General features: G+C 42.0%; 1 protein-coding gene and 1 non-coding gene across 2 annotated transcripts in view; one reads left to right on the forward strand and one right to left on the reverse strand.

Moving 5' to 3' along the window:
- Positions 1-12,947: 12,947 nt before the first annotated feature.
- On the reverse strand, positions 12,948-13,054 carry LOC123643052. Its single transcript, XR_006736628.1, has one exon. It is a non-coding gene; the product is annotated as a U6 spliceosomal RNA (small nuclear RNA).
- Positions 13,055-13,774: 720 nt separating this feature from the next.
- Positions 13,775-21,153, forward strand: part of CAT (catalase) — a 36,931-nt gene continuing 29,552 nt past the window's right edge. The window contains exon 1 of the mRNA XM_045557783.1: positions 13,775-13,931. Within this exon, the coding sequence (XP_045413739.1) occupies positions 13,866-13,931 (66 nt within the window). The 5' untranslated portion in view covers positions 13,775-13,865. The remainder of the gene's footprint in view (positions 13,932-21,153) is intronic.

Raw genomic sequence — 21,153 nt, forward strand, 5'->3', positions numbered from 1 at the left:
AACACCAAAGAACAGGGTTCAGAGAGCCTCCAGACTGCTGAACACATGGTGGTACCAGGAGGGTGGTGTGCCCATCGATGCCATGGAATCTCCACACCTCTTCCCTCATACCTTGCCCTGTGCATCTCTTCTATCTGGCTGTTCATCTCTATCCTTTGTAATATCCTTTATAATAAACCAATAAATGTGTTTCCCTGAACTCTGTGAGCTGTCCAGTAAAATAACCAAACCCAAGGAGGAGGTCATGGGAACCCTGGTTTATAGCTAGCTGGTCAGAAGCACAGGTCACAACCTGGGGCTTGCAGTTGGCACCTGAAGTGGGTGCAGTGTGGTGGGATTGAGCCCTCATCGTGTGGGATCTGATGCTGTCTCCAGGTATATAGCGTCAAAATTGAGTTAAGTTGTAAGACACCCAGCGGGTATCTGCTGGAGCACTGTTTGATGTATGGGGAACCCTCCCCCCCACACACATCTGCTGTCAGAAGTGTGACAGTGACAATGAAAGTAGGAAAAGTACTTTGGTTTTTCCTATCCCAAATAGTTATATTTAGGCATTAACTTTCAGGAAGTTTGAAATATATTAGAGTTTCATAGGACATCATTATTTGCAAATAGCATTTAGTGACGTGTCTGATACAGTGTCAAATCCTCATCAATTCTACTTCACTGATTTGATCGCTCTAGAATCTGTCCCACGGCTCTTATGTCAACGATCTAGAAGAGATCTTCTAATTGGGTTTCTGATCTCTACTCTCTCCGTCTTATGGTCTCTTTTTATCTTGCTGGCATATTAATTTTCCTAAAACACAGTTCTGAATATGTCACTATACGTTAAAACATTTCAGCATGTCTCCTTTTTCTACTGAATAAGTCTTAAAAGTCCGTAGCCCTTAGCCTGGCCTTCCAGGTTGCTTAGCACCTGGGAGAAGCCTACCTTTCATGACTTATCCTCCAGTTATCAATACTTTCATAGATCCTAAGTTCCAGGCAAACTGAGTTATCCCTGTACACCCCATGCAGTACTTTACTTCTAACCTGGTCACCTTCTGACAAAGTATGGTTGTAACTTGCACTTTCCTCAGACTTCACCAGGCTCAGGGTGCAAATGGAGCCACGTTAACATCAACACCCAAATTTCACTTGCTTATCAGATACACAAAGCACAGCTGTGGAGTAGGATTGCTTGAAGCCAGGAGTTCAAGACTACCCTGGGCAACGTGCCGAAACCTCGTCTCTACAAAAAATTTTTTAAAAATTAGCTGGACATGGTGGCGTGTGCCTCTAGTCCCTGCTATTGGGGAGGCTGAGGCTGGAGGATCACTTAAGCCTAGGAGTTTGAGGCTGCAGTGAGCTGTAATTGTGCCACCTCGCCCAGCCTGTAATCTCCAAGTTCTGAACAGCCCTTTTCATGTTTGCTTTCTTTTTCTTATCTTAAGTGCTGCTTTTCTGTTTGGTCTTGTGATTTTGCCTGTACTTCCTTCCTGATTGCTAGTTTCTTTATTCAGTTCTTGTGAATTTGCTTTTTACCTCTTTGGATCACACTGCCAGTATTTGGCAGTTAAGTCGCTTTCTCCTATTTGGTTTTGTTTTCTAGAAGGTTTCCTGGCTACATTACATGAATCATTGTCTATCAGACCAGAGTGCCTCCAGGTTTTCTAAATATTTTCTCTTTTTGGTGATGTTTGATAAAGATGCACTTTTAGATATTTTATTTTATGGGCTACTCTGCAAACTATTTTTAGGAATTGGAGTTATGGTGGGCTTTTAAGAGGTGCCAACACTACAGTGAAATGGAGGTAGTCCCTAAGAAAAATGCTTTCTTAACAACTTCTTAGGAAATTTCTGCTGCTACCTACTCAAGCTAAAGGAGGCCTAGAGTAAGGATCCATGGACTACTCTGGAATACGTGGGATATCATGTAGTCATTAAAAATGATCATGCAGATTTTTATTTATCAACATGGAAAGATGTTTATGACATATTAATAAGTGAAAAGAACAAGTTATATAGTATGTATATATACATATTTGTAAATAATATATATTACATAATCTAATTTTTATTTAAAGCTTTCTATATCTCAGTACATACATATGCATAGATAAAGCTAGAAGGATATACATTAAATTGATAAAAATATTAACAGTGTTTATTTTAGGATGGTGGGATTTGGGGAGTTAAATTTATATATTTTTTCTGTTTTCTAAAGTACTAGAAGTGAGCATATATGGCTTTATAAAAACTAGCAAATTAATTTTATTTTGATTTTTTTTGTAAAAAGCTTTTGATGAGATTAAGAAATTTCTCTTCTTTCTGTTAAATTTAAATTTAAAAAGGAAAAGAAAAAAATAAAAGAAAGAAGAAATTTCTCTTCTAAAGATTTCATTTCTTTCTTTTAAAAAAATTATCTGGCCAGGCGTGGTGGCTCATGTCTGTAATCCCAGCACTCTGGGAGGCCAAGGCGGGAGGATCGTTTGAGCTCAGGAGTTCGAGACCAGCCTGAGCAACAGCGAGACCCCGTCTCTACTAAAAAAAATAGAGAGAAATTAACCAGACAACTAAAAATATATAGAAAAACTTAGCCGGGAATGGTGGCACATGCCTGTAGTCCCAGCTACTCGGGAGACTGAGGCAGGAGGATCACTTGAGCCCAAGAGTTTGAGGTTGCTGTGAGCTGGGCTGATGCCATGGCACTCAAGCCCTGGGCAACAGAGTGAGACTCTGTCTTAAAAAAAAAAATTATCTGAAAGTATCCTTTTCCTACACTTTACCATTGAGCATAACACATTAGCAGACTTTAAGGTTAAAAAAAGTGAATATTCTACAGGTTATACTGGGGCACACATATAGACAATTGCAGTGAGTTTTAAATACTCACATGATTCAGGTTGTACGGTGAAGGTCCTCCCCAGAGATAAGAGGCCTGGTGAGACGGGAGGACTTGCTGGAGGCAACATCTCTGCTGGGGACAACAGGAAGGACACAGAGCTGTCACAGAGAATAGCCCGAGGGAAGGCAGTGCAGCCTCCTCAGGTGGCATGGTTCCTTCCAGGAAAATGGAGGTGCATGTTTCCCCTGGGGGCCCAGTGGGACACTCAAGGTGGAAAAGAAACTGTCCCTGCACTTTTTCTTAGGACAGAATGTGCTCCTGATAAGTAGGCTTAGTACAGAAGTGTGCTCCACTGTTCCCACCTTGCATTCTAAGACACTGTCAGTGGTGGTGGAGTTGTGGCAATTATGACAGTGGGGTGACTAACTATCCTGATTTATCTGGGACTTTCCCTGTTTTAGCACTGAAAGTCCCATGTCCCAAGAAACCCCTCTGTCCCAGACAAACCAGGATTGTTGGTCTCACTCTATGGTGGGCACATGAGCTGTGACCAGGAGAGGTACCTGGATGAGGCAGCAAAAGCTGGTGGAGGCCATGGCAACTCAATGAGAGGAGGCAACAGTTGCCAAGGAGACGGTGGTGCAGTTTACTAGAAAAGATGCCAGATATGGTGGTGCCTTTGGTGGTAGGGACCTGGGCTCCAAGTGAAGAGCCCAGCCAACAGCTCTAGCAAGAAGGGCTTTCAGTTTTTCCATTGCTGTTGCAGCCAGGAAATCCAAGGCATTGGGATGGAGGTGAGGGGCAGCAGTGGAATTACAGTCACAGAGACCACACAGCTCTTGTTGCCCAACGTGAGAGGAGAAGAGTTGGTAAAGGAAAGGTGCTATATTCAAGTGCCAGCAGCCTGAGGAGATGGCAGACTATTGTCTCAAAGACTGTCTCATCTCTTCTGCTTTCTAAGCAACTTATAAAGGGAAGGAATAAAGGGAGTTGGTGGCAGAAAGCAAACTTTGTGCAAGTCATCATGACTTGCTCTGTGGTTATCAGCAAACAATAGGTCTGCCGGTGCAGTGATCCCTAAACTTTTTGGCACCAGGGACCCGACTGGTTTCATGGAAGACAATTTTTCCACTGATGGGGGATGGGAGGTGGGGGGTAGGGGTGGTGGGAGTGGTGGGGTCGGGTGTGGTGGTGCTTGGCTGTTTCCTAACAGGCCACGGAAGGGTAATGGGCCACGGCCTGGGGTAGGGGGTGGTTGGGAACCACAGTCAGGTGGACTTGTTATCAGCAGTCTGCTGTTGGCCTATTCTGGACTTTTGATCTATTTTTCCTTAAGGTTGTTCTTTAATCTTGTGCCAGGCAGCTGTGTAAGCAAGCAGCGGGTTAATTCTAAACTTTTAGGACATGACAACCTACAAGCACACTGGAAGCCAAATGGCTTCCCTTTAGCCAGCCCAGCGTCATAGTGTGAGTGGCCCCTGGGGTGTGTTTACACTGTCACTGTGGTTGTGTACCCACATCCCTTCTCTTGTCTTTCCCTACCCTTGGGACTGGGAAGCATTGGCTGGTCCGTTCCAGACTCTGCCCGGCTTCACAGGGCCCTTGAGGGCTGGAGCCACTGTTAGCTTCTACGCACATCATTGCTTATCTTTCTTGTTCACCTTCCTCTGTGTATAAAAGATTCTCAGCGCTTAAAAAAAAAAAATTCAAGTTTTTTTTTTTTAAACAACCTTGCCAGACAATAAAGCACATCTTAGAGAAGAAATTATTATTATTATTATTTTGAGACAGAGTCTCATTCTGTTGCCTGGGCTAGAGTGCCGTGGCGTCAGCCTAGCTCACAGCAACCTCAAACTCCTCGGCTCAAGCAATCCTCCTGCCTCAGCCTCCCGAGTAGCTAGGACTACAGGCATGCACCACCATGCCCGGCTAACTTTTTCTATATATTTTTAGTTGTCCAGCTAATTTCTTTCTATTTTTAGTAGAGATGGAGTCTTGCTCTTCCTCAGGCTGGTCTTGAACTCCTTGAACTCTTGAACTCCCGCCTCAGCCTTCCAGAGTGCTAGGATTACAGGCGTGAGCCACAGCACCGGGCCCCAAAGCCATTTTTTATCTCTGCCTTCTCCACTATTCCCTGGACTTTGCCCATGCAAATTTCCTCCTTTTATCCTGGACAAATGGTACTTTCCTCAACATTTCAGAGTAGAGATCTAGTCTTGATCAACACTTTTGTTTTCTCTAATGTCTTTGTTTCTTCTACTTTTTTTTTTTTTAAACTGATAAAGGCTGACTCTCTAATCTCATCAACTCACTCTTATCTCTTTACTTTTCTTTCAGACAGGTCCCCACAGTGAAGTCTGTCCTTGCTCCAATTGCAGTTTGGGGCTGTCTCAGGGAGGCACTGGCTTTGTGCCTAGGTCACTGTTTCTTTTAGGTCCACTATAGTATAAAATAATAGCACATCTGCATCTAATTATGATTCAGTCTTTCTGGCTCCACATTCACAAATTTCTAATGCTTTGGAGGGATGGAATGTTTGCTACAAATATTGGCTGCAGTGACAATGTTGCCATCTGCTTTTCATTTTCTGGATGTAGCCGTAAACAGATGCAAAGGGTGGCTACATGGTCGGGAGTGAAGAGTTTGGAGCGTCTGACACGGTGTAGATAGAACTTCCCACATGTTTGTACTCATAATTTTTTCTATTTTTTTAGTTTCTATCTTTAAATATATGCCCCACCCCCCCTTTTTTTCCTACGCTGACATGGAACAAATAGAACTTTGGTTTCACAATTTATATGGCTGATTTCACAGACTTTTGTGTTTCATATTACATAATATTTTGGACAGTTACAAATGATTTTTTTTTTCATCTTTAGGTCATAAGGCTTTTGTGTTGGTAGAGAATAATAACCTGGAGGAATATGGTAAAAGGAGGGCATGTGTCTTTTCTGGTATAAACCACATACTTGTTCTGCCCCCAGCCCAGTGCAATACTTTGGACCATAAGCTTGTGTTGAATCCGCCGTCTGTGCAGCCTGTGGTTGGGCATTGCTGAATCATTCTCCAAGCTTGATGCTCCCTGGGAACTTCCTTATGGCACATGAGGAGTCTTGATATTTTTGGCACCTTTTGTTTGTTGTGGGCTTCAACTGCCCCAGACCCTTTCCAACATCACACTTCCCTTTGCTCAAGGTTAACTTCACGATGGATTATTTCTGTAGACACTTGGCCAACAGAAGCTCAGACGGTTTAAGGAATGTGTGCTGTTTCAAGTTAGGGTACTTTTCCTCTACTTACTTAACTTCAGACGCTAAGACGTATGTTGTCAGGGTTCCTGCCAACAGAACAACATACAGAACAATCTCTAAGTCTAGCAGCGGGATCTTACAGAAAGATAGGTCGTGTTCCAAACACCACCAAAGGCAGCCATAAGATCAGGGCTTATTTTGAAGATAATAGGTGCCATTTACTGAACTAATAACTAATTATACAGTAATGAAAAAATTAGAAACGAAAGTTCATGGTCAAGCAATTCTTTACCTCAGGATAATAATATAAGGTAAGCTTAGAGTAAGTACTTTTTCATGAAATGATCTCAGGATTTTATAAATATTAACACATTAAATCTCATAATATATATTAATGTAAGAATTAAGAAAATCATATTGCCATTTCTCTGTGAAGCCTGGCTGTGTTTATAGCTTCCTGCTTTTTAAGTTCTATCTTTTTATCTATCTTTTTAACTTCTCTGTGTCTTAACATGTTCCTCCTAAAAGTCACTGGGTCCAAGGCAAAATTATGACCTAGGTGAAGTTTGAATTCAATGCTTCTGCCTCGTGCTTATCTTCCTTTCTTTGCTCTTGCTACTTCTTCACCCCCATGTGAGGTCTGCCCTGGGCCTCATTCTGGCTCTCAGCTACTGAATGACTTATACTTAAGGTATTACCTGAGAAAAGGCTTAGGTATGGCCTTTCCTAGGACAACATTTACATTTTTGATATATGATACTAAAGTTTCAAAAAGTTACAAAAATAGTACAAATAACTCCAATGTACCCTTTACCCTGATTTTGCCCTATTTATTTTATCATTTGCTTACTCTCTTTATTTATATGTGTTCATATATGCATTTTTTCTGACCCATTTAAGAGTAATTTGCAGATATCAAGCCTCTTTACCACTAAATACTTCAATGTGTATTTTCTAAGAACAAAATAAATTTCTTATGTAAGAGATTACATAACCACAGTTCAATGAACAAAACCAGGAAATTTAACACTGATACAGTATTATTATTCATATTAAGTTTATGCCCATATTAAATTTCATAAATTGTCTCAATGATATTCTTTAAACCTTTTCCTCTGTCCCAGGACCCAATCCAGGAACATTATTTACATTTAGTTGGCATGTCTTGTTGGTCTTATTTAAATTGGAATAGTTCTTTAATCCTTTTCTTCCATGACCTTGACATTGTGAAAAGGCCAGTTATTTTGTAGGGTGTTGCTAAATTTGAGCTGGCCTAACGTTTGCACATGATTAGATTCAGGTTATGCATTTTTGGTAGGAATGCCACAGAAGTGATGTTATGTCCTCCTTGGTATACCATAGTTAGGAGGCTTATGATGTGGGTGATATATTTATTTGTTAAAAGAAGACTCTTGGAAAGAATATGGGAAAGCATTCAAGTGCTAAAGGAACTGTTGCCCAGGCTGGAGTGAAGTGGCTTCGTCAGAGCTCACTGCAACCTCAAACTCCTGGGCTCAAGGGATCCTCCTGCCTCAGCCTCCTGCGTAGCTGGGACTACAAGTGCACGCCACTGTACCTGGCTAATTTTTTCTATTTTTGGTATAGAGGGGGTCTCGCTCTTGCTCAGGCTGATCTCAAACGCTTGAGCTCAAGCAATCTTCCCACCTCAGCCTCCCAGAGTGCTAGGATTACAGGCGTGAGCCACCATGCCCGGCCAGGAAAATATATTTAAAAATGAAATGAAGGGGGTGTATCTTATATTTGAGCAAGGGATCTGATCAAATTCTCTCTTGAATCCCTAAAGGCCAAATGTCACCTACTCTGCTTATTTGTAATATGATTTATCCTGATGTTAGTGAATCCTTTCATTCATTACTACTGTTGGTTGAACACCTACTGAGTGCCAGAAAACTCTTCCTTCCAGGTGCTGAGATGAAGCAGAAGAAACCCACCAATCCTTAAGGAGCTTTTATTCTAGTAGAGGGAAATATGCAATAAACCAGTGAAGTCGGTTAGATAGTACGTTAGAAGGTGAGAAGTGTCATGGAGAAAATACAAAGCAGGGAAGGCATGGCAGGAAATGTCAGAGGAGACTGTGAGATTAAATGAGGAAGTTATAGAAGTTCTTCCTGAGAAGGTAACATGGTAAACCACAGGCTCACAGGCAGAGCCATGTGGCTTCTGCTTTCCTTTGAGGTGGCAGAGTTTAAAGGGTCTTTACAATTTCTAATATTGAATCTTCCATAATTGATCCATCAGGTAAGTTGTTTTGTATGTCTGGGGCCAGCTAGGCAGGAGAAAGTAACAGAGATTGTTATTCACTGATCTTTAGAATACTGGATGGGGATGGGATTAGGAGGAATGTAATCCCAGTGCAAAGTTTCAGAGAATTAAGCTAGTGCTTGCTAAATCAAATAATGAGAGAAAGATAGGGCAAGGGACAAAAAACAGAACAAAACAAAACAAAATCCGGAAGGCTAGGAGGGATAATTTGGGCACATTTTGAACGGTGGCAGAAAGTAAGCTAGACGGTAAGCATATAATGTATATGTTTTATGTTGTATTCTTAAGATTTTAAACTTTAAGAAAGTAAATAGATCTTTGACTTCAGATTGCATGGAGCAATTGCTTTTGACACTCGGCACAATAGGGAGAATTTTGCTTCGTGTCACAATGCCTCAGAATAGAATCTGTTTACGTCCACGTGCCCTTGGCAGGAGCTGCATGTAAGTGATAATACAGGCCAATGGATCCTCTTGGCTGGTGGAAACTGAGTCTTTGAATGGACATGTTTTCCCAGGGTATATTCCTCCTACTCCCTTAGAAGTCTGAGTCTCTGCCTGCCCTTTGCTATCAGGGAAAAGAAGTGGCTGTGGGTCTTCCTCCTCCCCCTTCATCCTTACTGCTCTGCAAACTGCCCCTTCCCCAGGCCTCTTCTCCCTGCCTTTGGCTGTGCCTCAGTACTGTGGCTCTCTAGCTTGCAATGCTCTTGCATCGCAAATCCATAATCACTTCCCTTTATTTCTTTCAAAGACAGCATGGAATGTCATTTTCTTGCAGTCTCAATTATATGGGTGCAAAACATAGATTTCACAATTGGTTTACATCAGTATGGATCCCATAATGCTAGGTCTTCTGGTGAGCAGGAGATGGTACAATGCTTTAGTTATATTTTAAGAATGTGGAACACTCACCCCAGATCTTCCTGCATTCCTGCCCAGTTTATTGCAGGCAGAACAATATAGGAGTGGAGATATCATCTACGGAGCCACACTGCCTGGTATGAATCCTGACCCCATCACTAACTAGCTAGTGTGACTTTGGGAGGTTACTTAACCTCTCTGCACCTCAGTGTGCTCATATGTGCCTCATTATTTGCCTCTGTCTACCTCCATCACTGCTGTACTGTCAGAGCCTAGCAGGCAGAGGACCTAGGACACAGCAGACATTCAATAGATTGGATGAATGAATCCTGTGGTGTAGTAGTAATGGCTGAACATAACATGAGAGGTGTTCTCCATTCTGAAGAATCTAATACAACATGTAGTTTATAAACATCTAGAATCCAGCTACTCACCTTTCTTTAAAATTTTATTTCCAGGCCCAGCGCGGTGGCTCACGCCTGGAATCCTAGCACTCTGGGAGGCCTAGGTGGGTGGATCGCTTGAGGTCAGGAGTTCAAGACCAGCCTGAACAAGAGCGAGACCCCATCTCTACTAAAAAATAGAATGAAATTATCTGGCCAACTAAAATATATATAGAAAAAAATTAGCCGGGTATGGTGGCACATGCCTGTAGGCCCAGCTACTCGGGAGGCTGAGGCAGGAGGATTGCTTGAGCCCAGGAGTTTGAGGTTGCTGTGAGCTAGGCTGACGTCACGGCACTCTACCCTGGGCAACAGAGTGAGACTCTGTCTCAAAAAAAAAAAAAAAAATTTATTTCCAATCCACACTCTCAGAGCCAGTGAGAGTGTAAATTGTCTTAAATATTGCAGAAAACAATTGACAATATGTCACAAGAGCCTTACATGTTCAAATGATTTGAACCAAAAAGTACTTCTGAAAATGGATCCTAAAGAAATAAATACAAATACAGAGGAAGGCTGTCACTGTACTGCTGTTGTAGGAAAAATTTTAAATGTCAATGTAAATTCCAGTAAAGGAATGTGTAAATAAAGGAACAGCCCTTTGCAAATTGTGCAGCTATAGAAAAAATATTTTGCAGATTCCACCTCCTCTTGCCTGTTCAAAGCCGGTCCACAGCAGGCTGGAGTCACGGGGCCGTGGTGATGTTCACCCCCTTCCCTCAAAGCCAACAGCTGATTATTTTCTTTTTTTTTTATTTCTTCTTTTTTTAAATTTTTTCTCCTGCTCCTCCATGGGTTGGACAACGGCTGATTCTGAATTAGAACTCATCCTTTCTCTTACTGTCTTCTTTCTCCCCTCTGCCTACCTCTGAATTTGCCTCACAAGGGCACCGTGAAGAGAACTGAACTGAAATATGTAGAACATTCTCAGCCTCTCAGGGAGTGGAAACAGAATATAATAATTACGTTGGTTTTTTTGTTACTCCTCCTGCGTTATACACCTGCCACTCCACCAGACCTATAGTTCATCCTTTCCATTCTTTTCTTGCAATACTAATGAAAGGAACTTTGTCTTTAAAGATCCCTACTTGACTGCCCAACCCTTTCTCTTGAACATTTATTATATGGCCTACTTTGTAAGCTTGGTTTTAGATTTGGTGATATCAGGATTAATAACATTATGACACATGCCAGTACATTTTATTTCTTTGGGTTCTGAACAGAGACAGCATTTTCTAAATAACAATTTTATTCAATACCAGCAAAAATACTCATGAGTTTATATGACTAAAATGTTAAAACCTGGGACAGAATTTGTTTACCAAATGTATCACTTAGAATTACCTTTAGGAGTTAGATTTGGTTTTGAGTATTTTAAAATAAGGGCTGAGTTTTAGAAGTGTTTCATTTAAACTGTAATTAAATTATAGTCATAAAGCCAATGAATAAAATTTCTACCTATATAGCAATATAAATTCATTGTCATTACTTGTTAGCACATACCTTCTTTTAAAATACAAGATACGATAAGATCAGAAACCAGTCTTGTTTCTCCATTTCTCTTTCTCTGGAAATAATTCCTTAGGAATCCAAACCAACAGTAAACAAAGACAGAAAAAAGAAAGAAAGAAAACAAACCAACCAACCACAGGACAATGTATATATAAAGAACAAAGGAGGCCAGGCCGGTGGCTCACACCTGTAATCCTAGCACTCTGGGAGGCCGAGGCAGGCGGATTGTTTGAGCTCAGGAGTTCGAGACCAGCCTGAGCAAGAGCGAGACCCCCGTCTCTACTAAATAATAGAAAGAAGTTACTCTAACAACTAAAATATATACAAAAAATTAGCCACCCATGGTGGTGCATGCCTGTAGTCCCAGCTACTTGGGAGGCTGAGGCAGAAGGATTGCTTGAGCCCAGGAGTTTGAGGTTGATGTGAGCTAGGCTGATGCCATGGCACTCTAGCCTGGGCAACAGAGTGAGACTCTGCCAAAAAAAAAAATAAAACAAAAGTCAAAGACTCCAGGTCTTTTAAAAATTGATTTTGTTGATACTTATCTTAGTTAATGAAGAAAATGATTTGTCTGATTCCATCAACATTCATTTATTCAACAAACCATGGGCTCTGAAGATGAACAGAAAGGGCTAGAATCCTGACTCTATCCCTTAATAATTGTGTAACTTTGGGCAAATTATTTATTTAACCTCCTTATGCCTGAGTTTCCCTAATCTGTAAAATGGGAATAACATTAGTATCTAATTTATAGGGTTGTTGGGAGGGTTAACTAAGCAAATACACACAAAAGCTTAGAATAATCCCTGGCACATATTAAGTGCTCAATAAATTCTAGATGTGGGGTCCCTACCCTAAAGGGTTTATAGTCTAGTGGCAGTATAGATGGGGTGAGTAGCAGAAGACATTAAACAAATCACACACCTAACAGCATCTTTACAATTGTGTTACGTGTGATATAGGAAAGGAATAAGGTACTAAAGATCAATTTGCGGGCTGCTTTTCCAATGAACTGCAAGAATTAAACTTTTATGTCCAAGAGTCTTTTTTTTTTTTTCCTGAGGCACAGTCTCACTCTGTTGCCCGGGTTAGGGTGCCGGAGCGTCAGCCCAGCTCACAGCAACCTCAAACTACTGGACTCAAGCGATCCTTCTGCCTCAGCCTCCCGCCGAGTAGCTGGGACTACAGGCATGTGCCACCATGCCCGGCTAATTTTTTCTATATATATTTTTAGTTGTTCAGATAATTTCTTTCTATTTTTAGTAGAGATGGGGGTCTTGCTCTTGCTCAGGCTGGTCTCGAACTCCTGACCTTGAGCGATCCTCCCGCCTTGGCCTCCCAGAGTGCTAGGATTACAGGCATGAGCCACTGCGCCCAGCCTATGCCCAAGACTCTTGTTATCACACTTTTGTAAAATCAAGAACAACACTTGAAATTTCCACTATCACATATCCACTCATTATATGTAGTCCTATTGGAAAAAAAAATCAAACTTAAAATCTGAAGATGATAGTATATAGTATTTACATATCTATATATCTATATCTCAAGGTGTTTAAAGATAAATCCTAGTACTTTAAGGGGAGAAATCAATCAAAACTAGTCAGTAACTTAATAAATATTTTGCTCAAGTTTACAAATATTACTAAGTATTTTACTCTTCAGTATAGCTTCTTAAAGACAGAGTTTTTCAAAATTCTTGTCTGGGAGTAAAATATAGGGAAGCATATTATTGCAGTTTTTTTTAAATTTATTTAATTTATTTTTATTTTTTTATTAACGCTTCACGAATTTGCATGTCATCCTTGCGCAGGGGCCATGCTAATCCTCTCTGTATCGTTCCAATTTTAGTATATGTGCTGCTGAAGCGAGCACTATTGCAGTTTTTAAAGAAGCCAATTTGGCACAGTGGAGCAGAGTTGAATACATTTTTCCAATCACAAGCCAATCCCTCTAAGTTGTTTTTCTCTAGTGAAGGAGGAAATCAACACCCATCTGCACTGAGATAAAGTTTCAGAGTGTTTTTATATTAAATAATTAGTATACTAGTCTAGTAAGAGATAACCCATAAATAAGTTAAGAAGAGTTAAGAGAGAAGAAGAAAAGTATCCGTCCTTCAGTTGCAAACAACACTTATATTAGGCTATGACAAAACTTAATTTTGCACAGAGGAATTCAACCCAGGATTTCTGACTTTTTAAGAGCGGAGACAGCACAGTTACAAAGTTCAAAGCCCCGCCCAGCAGGGTCGACTCTAGGCATGCCTTGGCGAGACTGGCAGGCCATCAGTCGCCGGGTGCCAGGCCAGTCCGAGGCATGCTGATAACCAGAGGCCCACCCGGGGTTCGGTAACCTGGGCTTTTGGGGCCCGAGGGCGGGACTCGCCACCTACCGCGTCGCCGCGGCTCCCCTCCTTTCCACTCCCCAGACTCTCCGCGTCCTCCGGTCCCGCCTAACCTCGGGGAGTCCCCGCTCGTCGCCCGTTGGGCTTCCAATCCCATCCCGCCTACGGCTGGGCAGCCAATCAGGAGGCGGCCCTCCCGAGGGGGCGGGCCGGGGGCGGTGCTGATTGGCGGAGCCTGAAGTCGCCCGCTTCAGCCGCGGGGCAGAGACGCGTCTGTCTGCCGAGGGAGGAGACGCTGCTGCCGAGGCTGCCTGCGACGCTGTTCCACGCCAGTCGGACACCATGGAGGACAGCCGGGACCCCGCCAGCAACCAGATGAGCCACTGGAAGGAGCAGCGGAACGGGCAGGTACACCCCGCGCTCTCCGAGCCACCGAGGGCCCGCGCGAAAGTGGGTGGTCGGAGAGTAACGGCCCCGCTCCCCGGCGCGGCTGCGCTCCGAGGGGCTGCTCCGCTGCTCCCGGGCGGGGACGGGGCTGCCTTGGTGCACGTGGGCTGTCACGCTCGCGGGAGAGGGGCGAGGGGTCTGGGGCGGGGGCTGCGGCCTGCAGGATTTGCCGCCCACGGGGCGCGGGTGGTTGGCTCCGAATTTTGCACTTTTGCCAGCTGGGACAGAGGTCACAGCTTGGAAAGAGGCAGAGAGCTACAGCTGCAAGAAAGGAAGTGAGGGGGGAAGTGGAAGCAGGCTCTAGCTTTGATCTTTGTAAAACAACATCTACACGCATTCATTTTGCGGGGTGCCAAGGGGGCAGGGACCGTGTTTTATCATCTTGATGTCACCAGCACCGGCCGGACACGGTGAGTGGAACGTAGTACGCACAGCATTAAGCCAGCTAAATAAAGGAATTTTTACATCCGTTATTTCACTGGCACTTAAAAACATAAAGCCTGGAGTTTTAGAGCTGGGAGTGACATTAGGGATTAATTAATGCGTTTATTCACACATATTCGTTGAGTGTCTGCATGTGTTACTGTGCTGGGACACGGTGTACACATTCCAATGAGGCAAGAACAACACCCTTGAGAAGCTCAGAGTCTCTTGTGGGAGATAAGATGCAGAAACAGGTAATTACCCCCCAGCGTGGTGAGGGCTCTAGTAGAGGTTATCTGTAGAGCGTAAAGGGAGTTACCAGTTTGGCTGGAGAAAGCAGTTAACATCTGCATAGGAACTTTAAAGAGGAGCAGGATTGTAGCTCAGTGGTGGTGGGGAGGCATGCCTGTCCTGTCCTTAGGGGTACAGAGTCTCAGAGGGCATCTATGAGGAGGTTGGACTGGATGAGACCGCATCTGGACTGAGTCTTTTGGCAGATTGGCCCAGCTGAAGACTTGCCCAGTTCCCATGGCTGCTGGTTAATGGCAGAGAGAGGACTGGAGCCTTCCCTTTCCTCATCCTGCATAGGGCTCTTTCTCAAAATCCTGTTAGTGTTCTTAAACTAGTGTGTTAGCAATGCTAAGTGCTCATGGATTGCTTTAATGGTTCCCTGTTTGGGGGAAGGCTGCCATTCTCTTCTAAGGGTCTGGACAATCTCTCCTGTTGGCGCTGTCCTTTGTTATATACCACTAGGACAGTTCAAGTTTTCAGGAATTCTTAAAGTGAACTAAAGAGACTTAGAGTCTTTATCAAGGATATACAACCTGTTAGTGGCAGACTCAAGATTAGAACTCAGCTTCAGGCCGGGTGCGGTGGCTCACGCCTGTAATCCTAGCACTCTGGGAGGCCGAGTAAGGTGGATCATTTAAGCTAGGAGTTTGAGATCAGCCTGAGCAACAGCAAGACCCCCTTCTCTACTAAAAAAATAGAAAGAAATTAGCTGGACAACTAAAAAATATATATAGAAAAAATTAACCGGGTATGGTGGTGCATGCCTGTAGTCCCAGCTACTTGGGAGGCTGAGATAGTGGGATCACTTGAGCCCAGGAGTTGGAGGTTGCTGTGAGCTAGGCTGATGCCACGGCACTCTAGCCTGGGCAACAGAGCGAGACTCTGTCTCAAAAAACAAAAACAAAAACAAAACTCAGCTTCATGGGGCCAGGACTGTTTCCATACCATTGCTAAATCTGGTTCACACTGGAGTTTTCATGAATACTTGGTGAATTGAGAAAAATGTAGACAATGTAGTGAGATTTTCATAAAACAAAATATATTCATTTTTAAAGGACTTCCCTTTGTTCCGAGACTAGCTTGCTTCTTTCTTCTTTGGGAGAATCATGAACTCTTGTATCATTAAGTCCCTGCTGTTGATTGACTTAACCTAGTTGCCCATGTGAAAAACAGTTCACTCACAAAGCATGCTGGAGGACTTACAGTTGGAATAGTGCTATCTCCTTTTGTCCATGGCATCTCAGTGCACTGTGTACATTGTCCTGTTTGGCAGTCACATTGATGTCTTGTTCCTCAATTTTACCTCCTCTGAGTGAAAACTGCTTGCTTCTTTGAGATGACCCCTCCAGGACCCTCCAAAAGAAATTGTGCGTATGCCTCATAGCCTATGCCATTTTCAAATACTTTATTATGAAAAATTTCAAACATTCAGAAAAGTTGAAAGACTAGTGCAGTGTATATACATAGATCTACCATCTAGATTGTACAATTAGCATTTTGCTATGTATCTTTTTATTACACGTTATTCCATCTGCCCATCCCTTCATATGTCCAATAATCCATTAATTTTTAAAGCACATTTTAGAATAAGTTGTAGATACCAGTATACTTTACCCCTAAACATTGAGTATGCAAATCAACCGATGTTAGTTTGTTTATTTTTATTTATTTATTTATTTTTGAGACAGAATCTCGCTCTGTTGCCCGGGCTACAGTGCCGTGGCGTCAGCCTAGCTCACAGCAACCTCAAACTCCTGGGCTTAAGCGATCCTTCTGTCTCAGCCTCCCGAGTAGCTGGGACTACAGCCATGCGCCACCATGCCTGGCTAATTTTTTCTATATTTTTAGTTGTCCAGCTAATTTCTTTCTATTTTTAGTAGAGATGGGGTCTCACTCTTGATCGGGCTGATCTCGAACTCCTGAGCTCAACCAATCCACCCGCCTTGGCATTCCAGAGTGCTAGGATTACAGGCATGAGCTACCACGCCCGGCCCTGTGTTTATGTTTTTAAGATAGTATTTATATACAATGAAATGAGTAAATATTAAATGTATCATTCCATGAGGTTTGATAAATATTTACAACTGTGATTCCTAAAGTCTTATCAAAAGATATGGAAGATTATCATTGGCCTGGAAAGCTCCTTCATGCTATTTCCTGGTCATTCCCAGTAATCCCTGCAATCTTGCCCCAGGCAGCCACTGTTTTGCAATTATTTTGAACCATTGATTCATGTACCTTTTTTTGTGTAAGACTTCTTTCATTTAGCAAACATCTTTTAAGATGCATTCAAGTTGTTTCATGTATCAGTAATTTGTTCTTTTTGTTGCTGAGTAGTATTCCATTGTATGATTATACCACCATTTGGTTATTCTGTTGCTGGACACCTGAGCTATTTCCAGTTTTTTGCTATTATGAATAAAGCTTCTGTGCTAATTATACAAGTCTTTTTGTGCATGTATGCTTTCATTTCTCTTAGAAAATACCTAGGAATGGATTTGTTGGGTCATAATATGTGAGTGTTTTATAAGAAACTGCTAAGCCTTTTTCCAAAGTGCTTGTACCATTTTATACTTAATCAAGAGTTCCAGTTGCTCCACGTCCTATGGTGTGTTGTAAGTCTTAATTTTAGCTGGTGGGTATGAAGTGGTTTCTGTTGTGGTTTTAGTTTGCATTACTCTGATTATTAATGATGCTGAGCATTTTTTCACATGCTTATTGACTATGTGTTTCTCTGAAGTGTCTTCAAATCTTTTGTCCTTTTAAAAATTGGGTTGTTTATCTTTTTCTTATTGATTCATAGCCCATATTTTAAGTGAAATCATGTGTGAGCAAACTGCTGTTGTAATAGATGCCAACATGTATAATGGTGTAAACATATTTTAAATTATGTCTCTCTTACATCATGGCCCAAATTGGTTGGAGTTTGAAGGGGGCGGGTGGGTACTCTGCTCCCCACCATTATTGAAGGCACCAGGCTGAAGGAGGTCCCCCCTTGGTCAACTCATGGCTTTCAAGGTTGCTCTGGGCATCGCCATCCAGCCACACAAAGGTTAAAAGCATGAAGAGGGGTGTCTAGGTATGTGGGAGGTTTAGGGGCCAAGGTCACTTCCACTTACATTCTGAGAACTCTGTTACAGGCCACAACTAACTGTAAGGGAAGCTGGGAAATGTAGTCTACCTCTGTGTCCAGACAGCTGACTCCACCACATTATCCAAAACATATATTCCACATTTGATGAAAATCTATCCAGCCATTTTCTTGTGAAGTGGTGATGGGCAGACAAGATCTCTTTTTAAAGAATATGTCCTCTTTACTTTCTGATATTAAAATATTCTCTCTGTTAGAAGATTATGAAAGCAACAGATGGTATTTTTATATATCTTTTTTTAATATCTCTTGCTTGGTAAATCCTTTTATATAAGTAGGCAGCTCTGTATTAGTATCTTCCCTTCCACTCCCCAATTAGTTTTGATCTTTGATCTTTGACTGGGAGAGCTTTACATTTTGGAACTACCGTAGGAGGGCACTCTTTGTCTCCACCCTCAAGAACCAGATGCAGAGTGCCAGCTGGGTGTATCCTCCTTTGGAACCAGAGTGCCAACCAATGTGAAAGCAATTTATTGGGCGTCTCTCCTTGTGGTCAAATTTTGTTGCTGACAAGTGAATTGGGAGTTTTGTAAGCTTTAATAAGTGACCATTCAGTCCCATGTGATAGTGATAGGTATGACTTGGATTCACTTAAAAATCCTTATGTCTTTCTCTTAAAGTACATTGGCAGGAAGGAGGTGGTTCTACAGGTATTGCCAGTCACTTTGAATAGAACTTAAATAGGAACTTTGCTGCTCACAGCTTAGAATGCCCTGGGTCTTCCTTTGGGATACTTAGGTTTAATAAGTCTCTGATGTGGGAGAGACATTATGAAAGATGAAATAGAAATTCCTAAGCTTTCACTTCTATTTTTTAGCCGATATATGTACCACTCCATAATTTCTCTCCAAGTAAGAGAGGCTAATTGCAAAATGTAAAATAAACAAATATTTCATTTATTTTCTCATTTTTTGTCCTTAATTTTCTCTCTACGTATGATGACTACTGCGGCTTCTAATACAGAGTAAATGAAACTTTTACATTTGTGGGTCAGTTTTCCTTCATTTTTTGAGCCTGTCTTTCCAAACCCTTCCTTTTATTCCTTGGTTTTTTGAAAGGTTGAAGGACTAGGCCAGGTCCGAGTGTTACCAGACTGACTTAAGGCAGTTTCAAGACAGAAAAACCTCTTTTGCAATACCGATTATTCTGTGTATTTTAAAGGTTTTATTTTCAATAGGATTATTCTAAATGCTTGCTAATTATTGAAAGCCAGTAGTAGTGTTTTGACATTTCTGGCTGGAAACATTTAAGGAGCAAAGCCAGTGACTTGGCAGTTCACCAAGAAGAGAGGAAAAAATATTAGCAGCTCTTGTGACGTGTTTACTTTTGTACAAAATAATACGACATAGCCTTGCTTGAAAAACATTTCTCATTTAGATAAGGGAAGAGCTGTATTCAGTCATTCTGTGCTTAGAGGTCCATCCATGTGACCTTAAAGTCTGACATTTGTTATCTTCCTTGTAAAAGGCAACTTTTACTTTATTTTTTCTGAAATTAAAACTACCAACTAGGCTGGGCACCGTGGCTCATGCCTGTAATCCTAGCACTCTGGGAGGCCGAGGCGGGAGGATCGCTCGAGGTCAGGAGTTCGAGACCAGCCCGAGCAAGAGCGAGACCCCGTCTCTACTAAAAACAGAAAGAAATTAGCCAGACAACTAAAAATCTATGTAGAAAAAATTAGCCGGGCATGGTGGCACATGCCTGTAGTCCCAGCTACTCGGGAGGCTGAGGCAGAAGGATTGCTTGAGCCCTGGAGTCTGAGGTTGCTGTGAGCTAGGCTGATGCCACGGCACTTTAGCCCCGGCAACAGAGCAAGACTGTATCTCAAAAACAAAACAAAACAAAACAAAAAAACTACCCATTAGTTCTATTCCCTGGGGTTCTTAGAAGCATTTTTTATTTTCTCTCAGACCCCCATGGACTTAAACACCAAGTCTAGGCAATTCTTTGCTTGCCTATTAGATGTATTATCCTCTGCCTTGCTCTGTGCATTGTTGGTAGCCTAAGGCCACAGAGGTTGCGGATCACGTAGCAGTTATTATGCTGCTGAGATGTCTTTCATTATACTTTGTTTAGCACCAGCAGTAACTGTCTGTGTTCTTTATCAAGAAAATGGTTTCATTTTTTTCTTTCTCTTACCCTTATTGGATTTCCCTTTTTCCCTGATATATTATTTAATATTTTATTTAGTGCCTCATTTATCGAGCAGCTTAGGTGGCTTGTATAGGATAATTTAGGCAATATGTAAAGTAGGATGAATATCTGACTCATGTTGACTTGTAACTGAGGCACCTGTTGGCTTAACCATGATGAAGTCTGTTTACAAGATATATAAGTGCATCCCGTGATGAAGTCTCAGCTTATAAACCAGAGTTTATAGTTTTCAGAAGGGTACTAATAAGTGGAAACCATGTTGATAAACTATTTCACCAGAGAAAGCCAACCCCAGGAAAATTTCTTAACCTATGTATTAGCTCTGGCCAAAAGAAGCCTATAAAAATAACAAAGTCCAAATGGAATTTTACTTGAAGTTCCTACTTCTAATCATAGTGCCGGTTTTTAGCCAAGCCAATTTCTGCAGCAGTTTTCATAACAAGTTTGTCTAAAGGTGTTTGCTCAGAATTTGAAGTTGTGAATTAAAAGATTTCCCTGGTATTTTTTGGAGGGGAGATGCAGGAAGAGGGGTAGGCTGTTGCTGCTTCCTCCGCCTGCTTGGAAAGAATCTTTCTTGGCCATTCATATTGGCCCATAAGTTTAGTTTATTTACATGTTGAGTCCACACACATTTGTTATGTACTGAGCATCGTGTTAGGGTATCAGGGATAGAGATGTAAAAGGAGTACACAGTCTACAGAGGACAACAGTGAAATAAACAGGTAATTCTAATAAGTTTGTTCTATGTGGCACAAAAAGATGCCCTTAGCCTTATCTGAGGGGTGGCGTGGGCAGGGTAGGGAGTGTGCTCCAGGAGAGGCATGTACAGGTGTCAGGTGTCATGGATAACTAGCAGCCAGGAAGATGTAAACGTTTAACAGCTACAAATGCTGCTTTTCCCAAGAGAGAGCTCCTAAAATTGTCCAGCCACAGAAAAGCTTTTCTATCTTTAGAAAATTCTGGTTCTAACGTGATTTTTCAATTGATATGCAAACAATAATTGCAAGTTGGAGGAAATCCCTTTGCTCATCCATGCTTGTTGTATGTAACAGGTAAGCCTGTGCCACTACACTGAGATCTGGATAAGGTACTTAAGTTCTCTGAGCGTATAGCATCACCCATTAAATGGGATTAATAATGTTGATCTCACTGGATTATTGGGAG

Source organism: Lemur catta, chromosome 7 (assembly GCF_020740605.2).
Source record: "Lemur catta isolate mLemCat1 chromosome 7, mLemCat1.pri, whole genome shotgun sequence".
NCBI classification, from domain to species: domain Eukaryota; kingdom Metazoa; phylum Chordata; class Mammalia; order Primates; family Lemuridae; genus Lemur; species Lemur catta.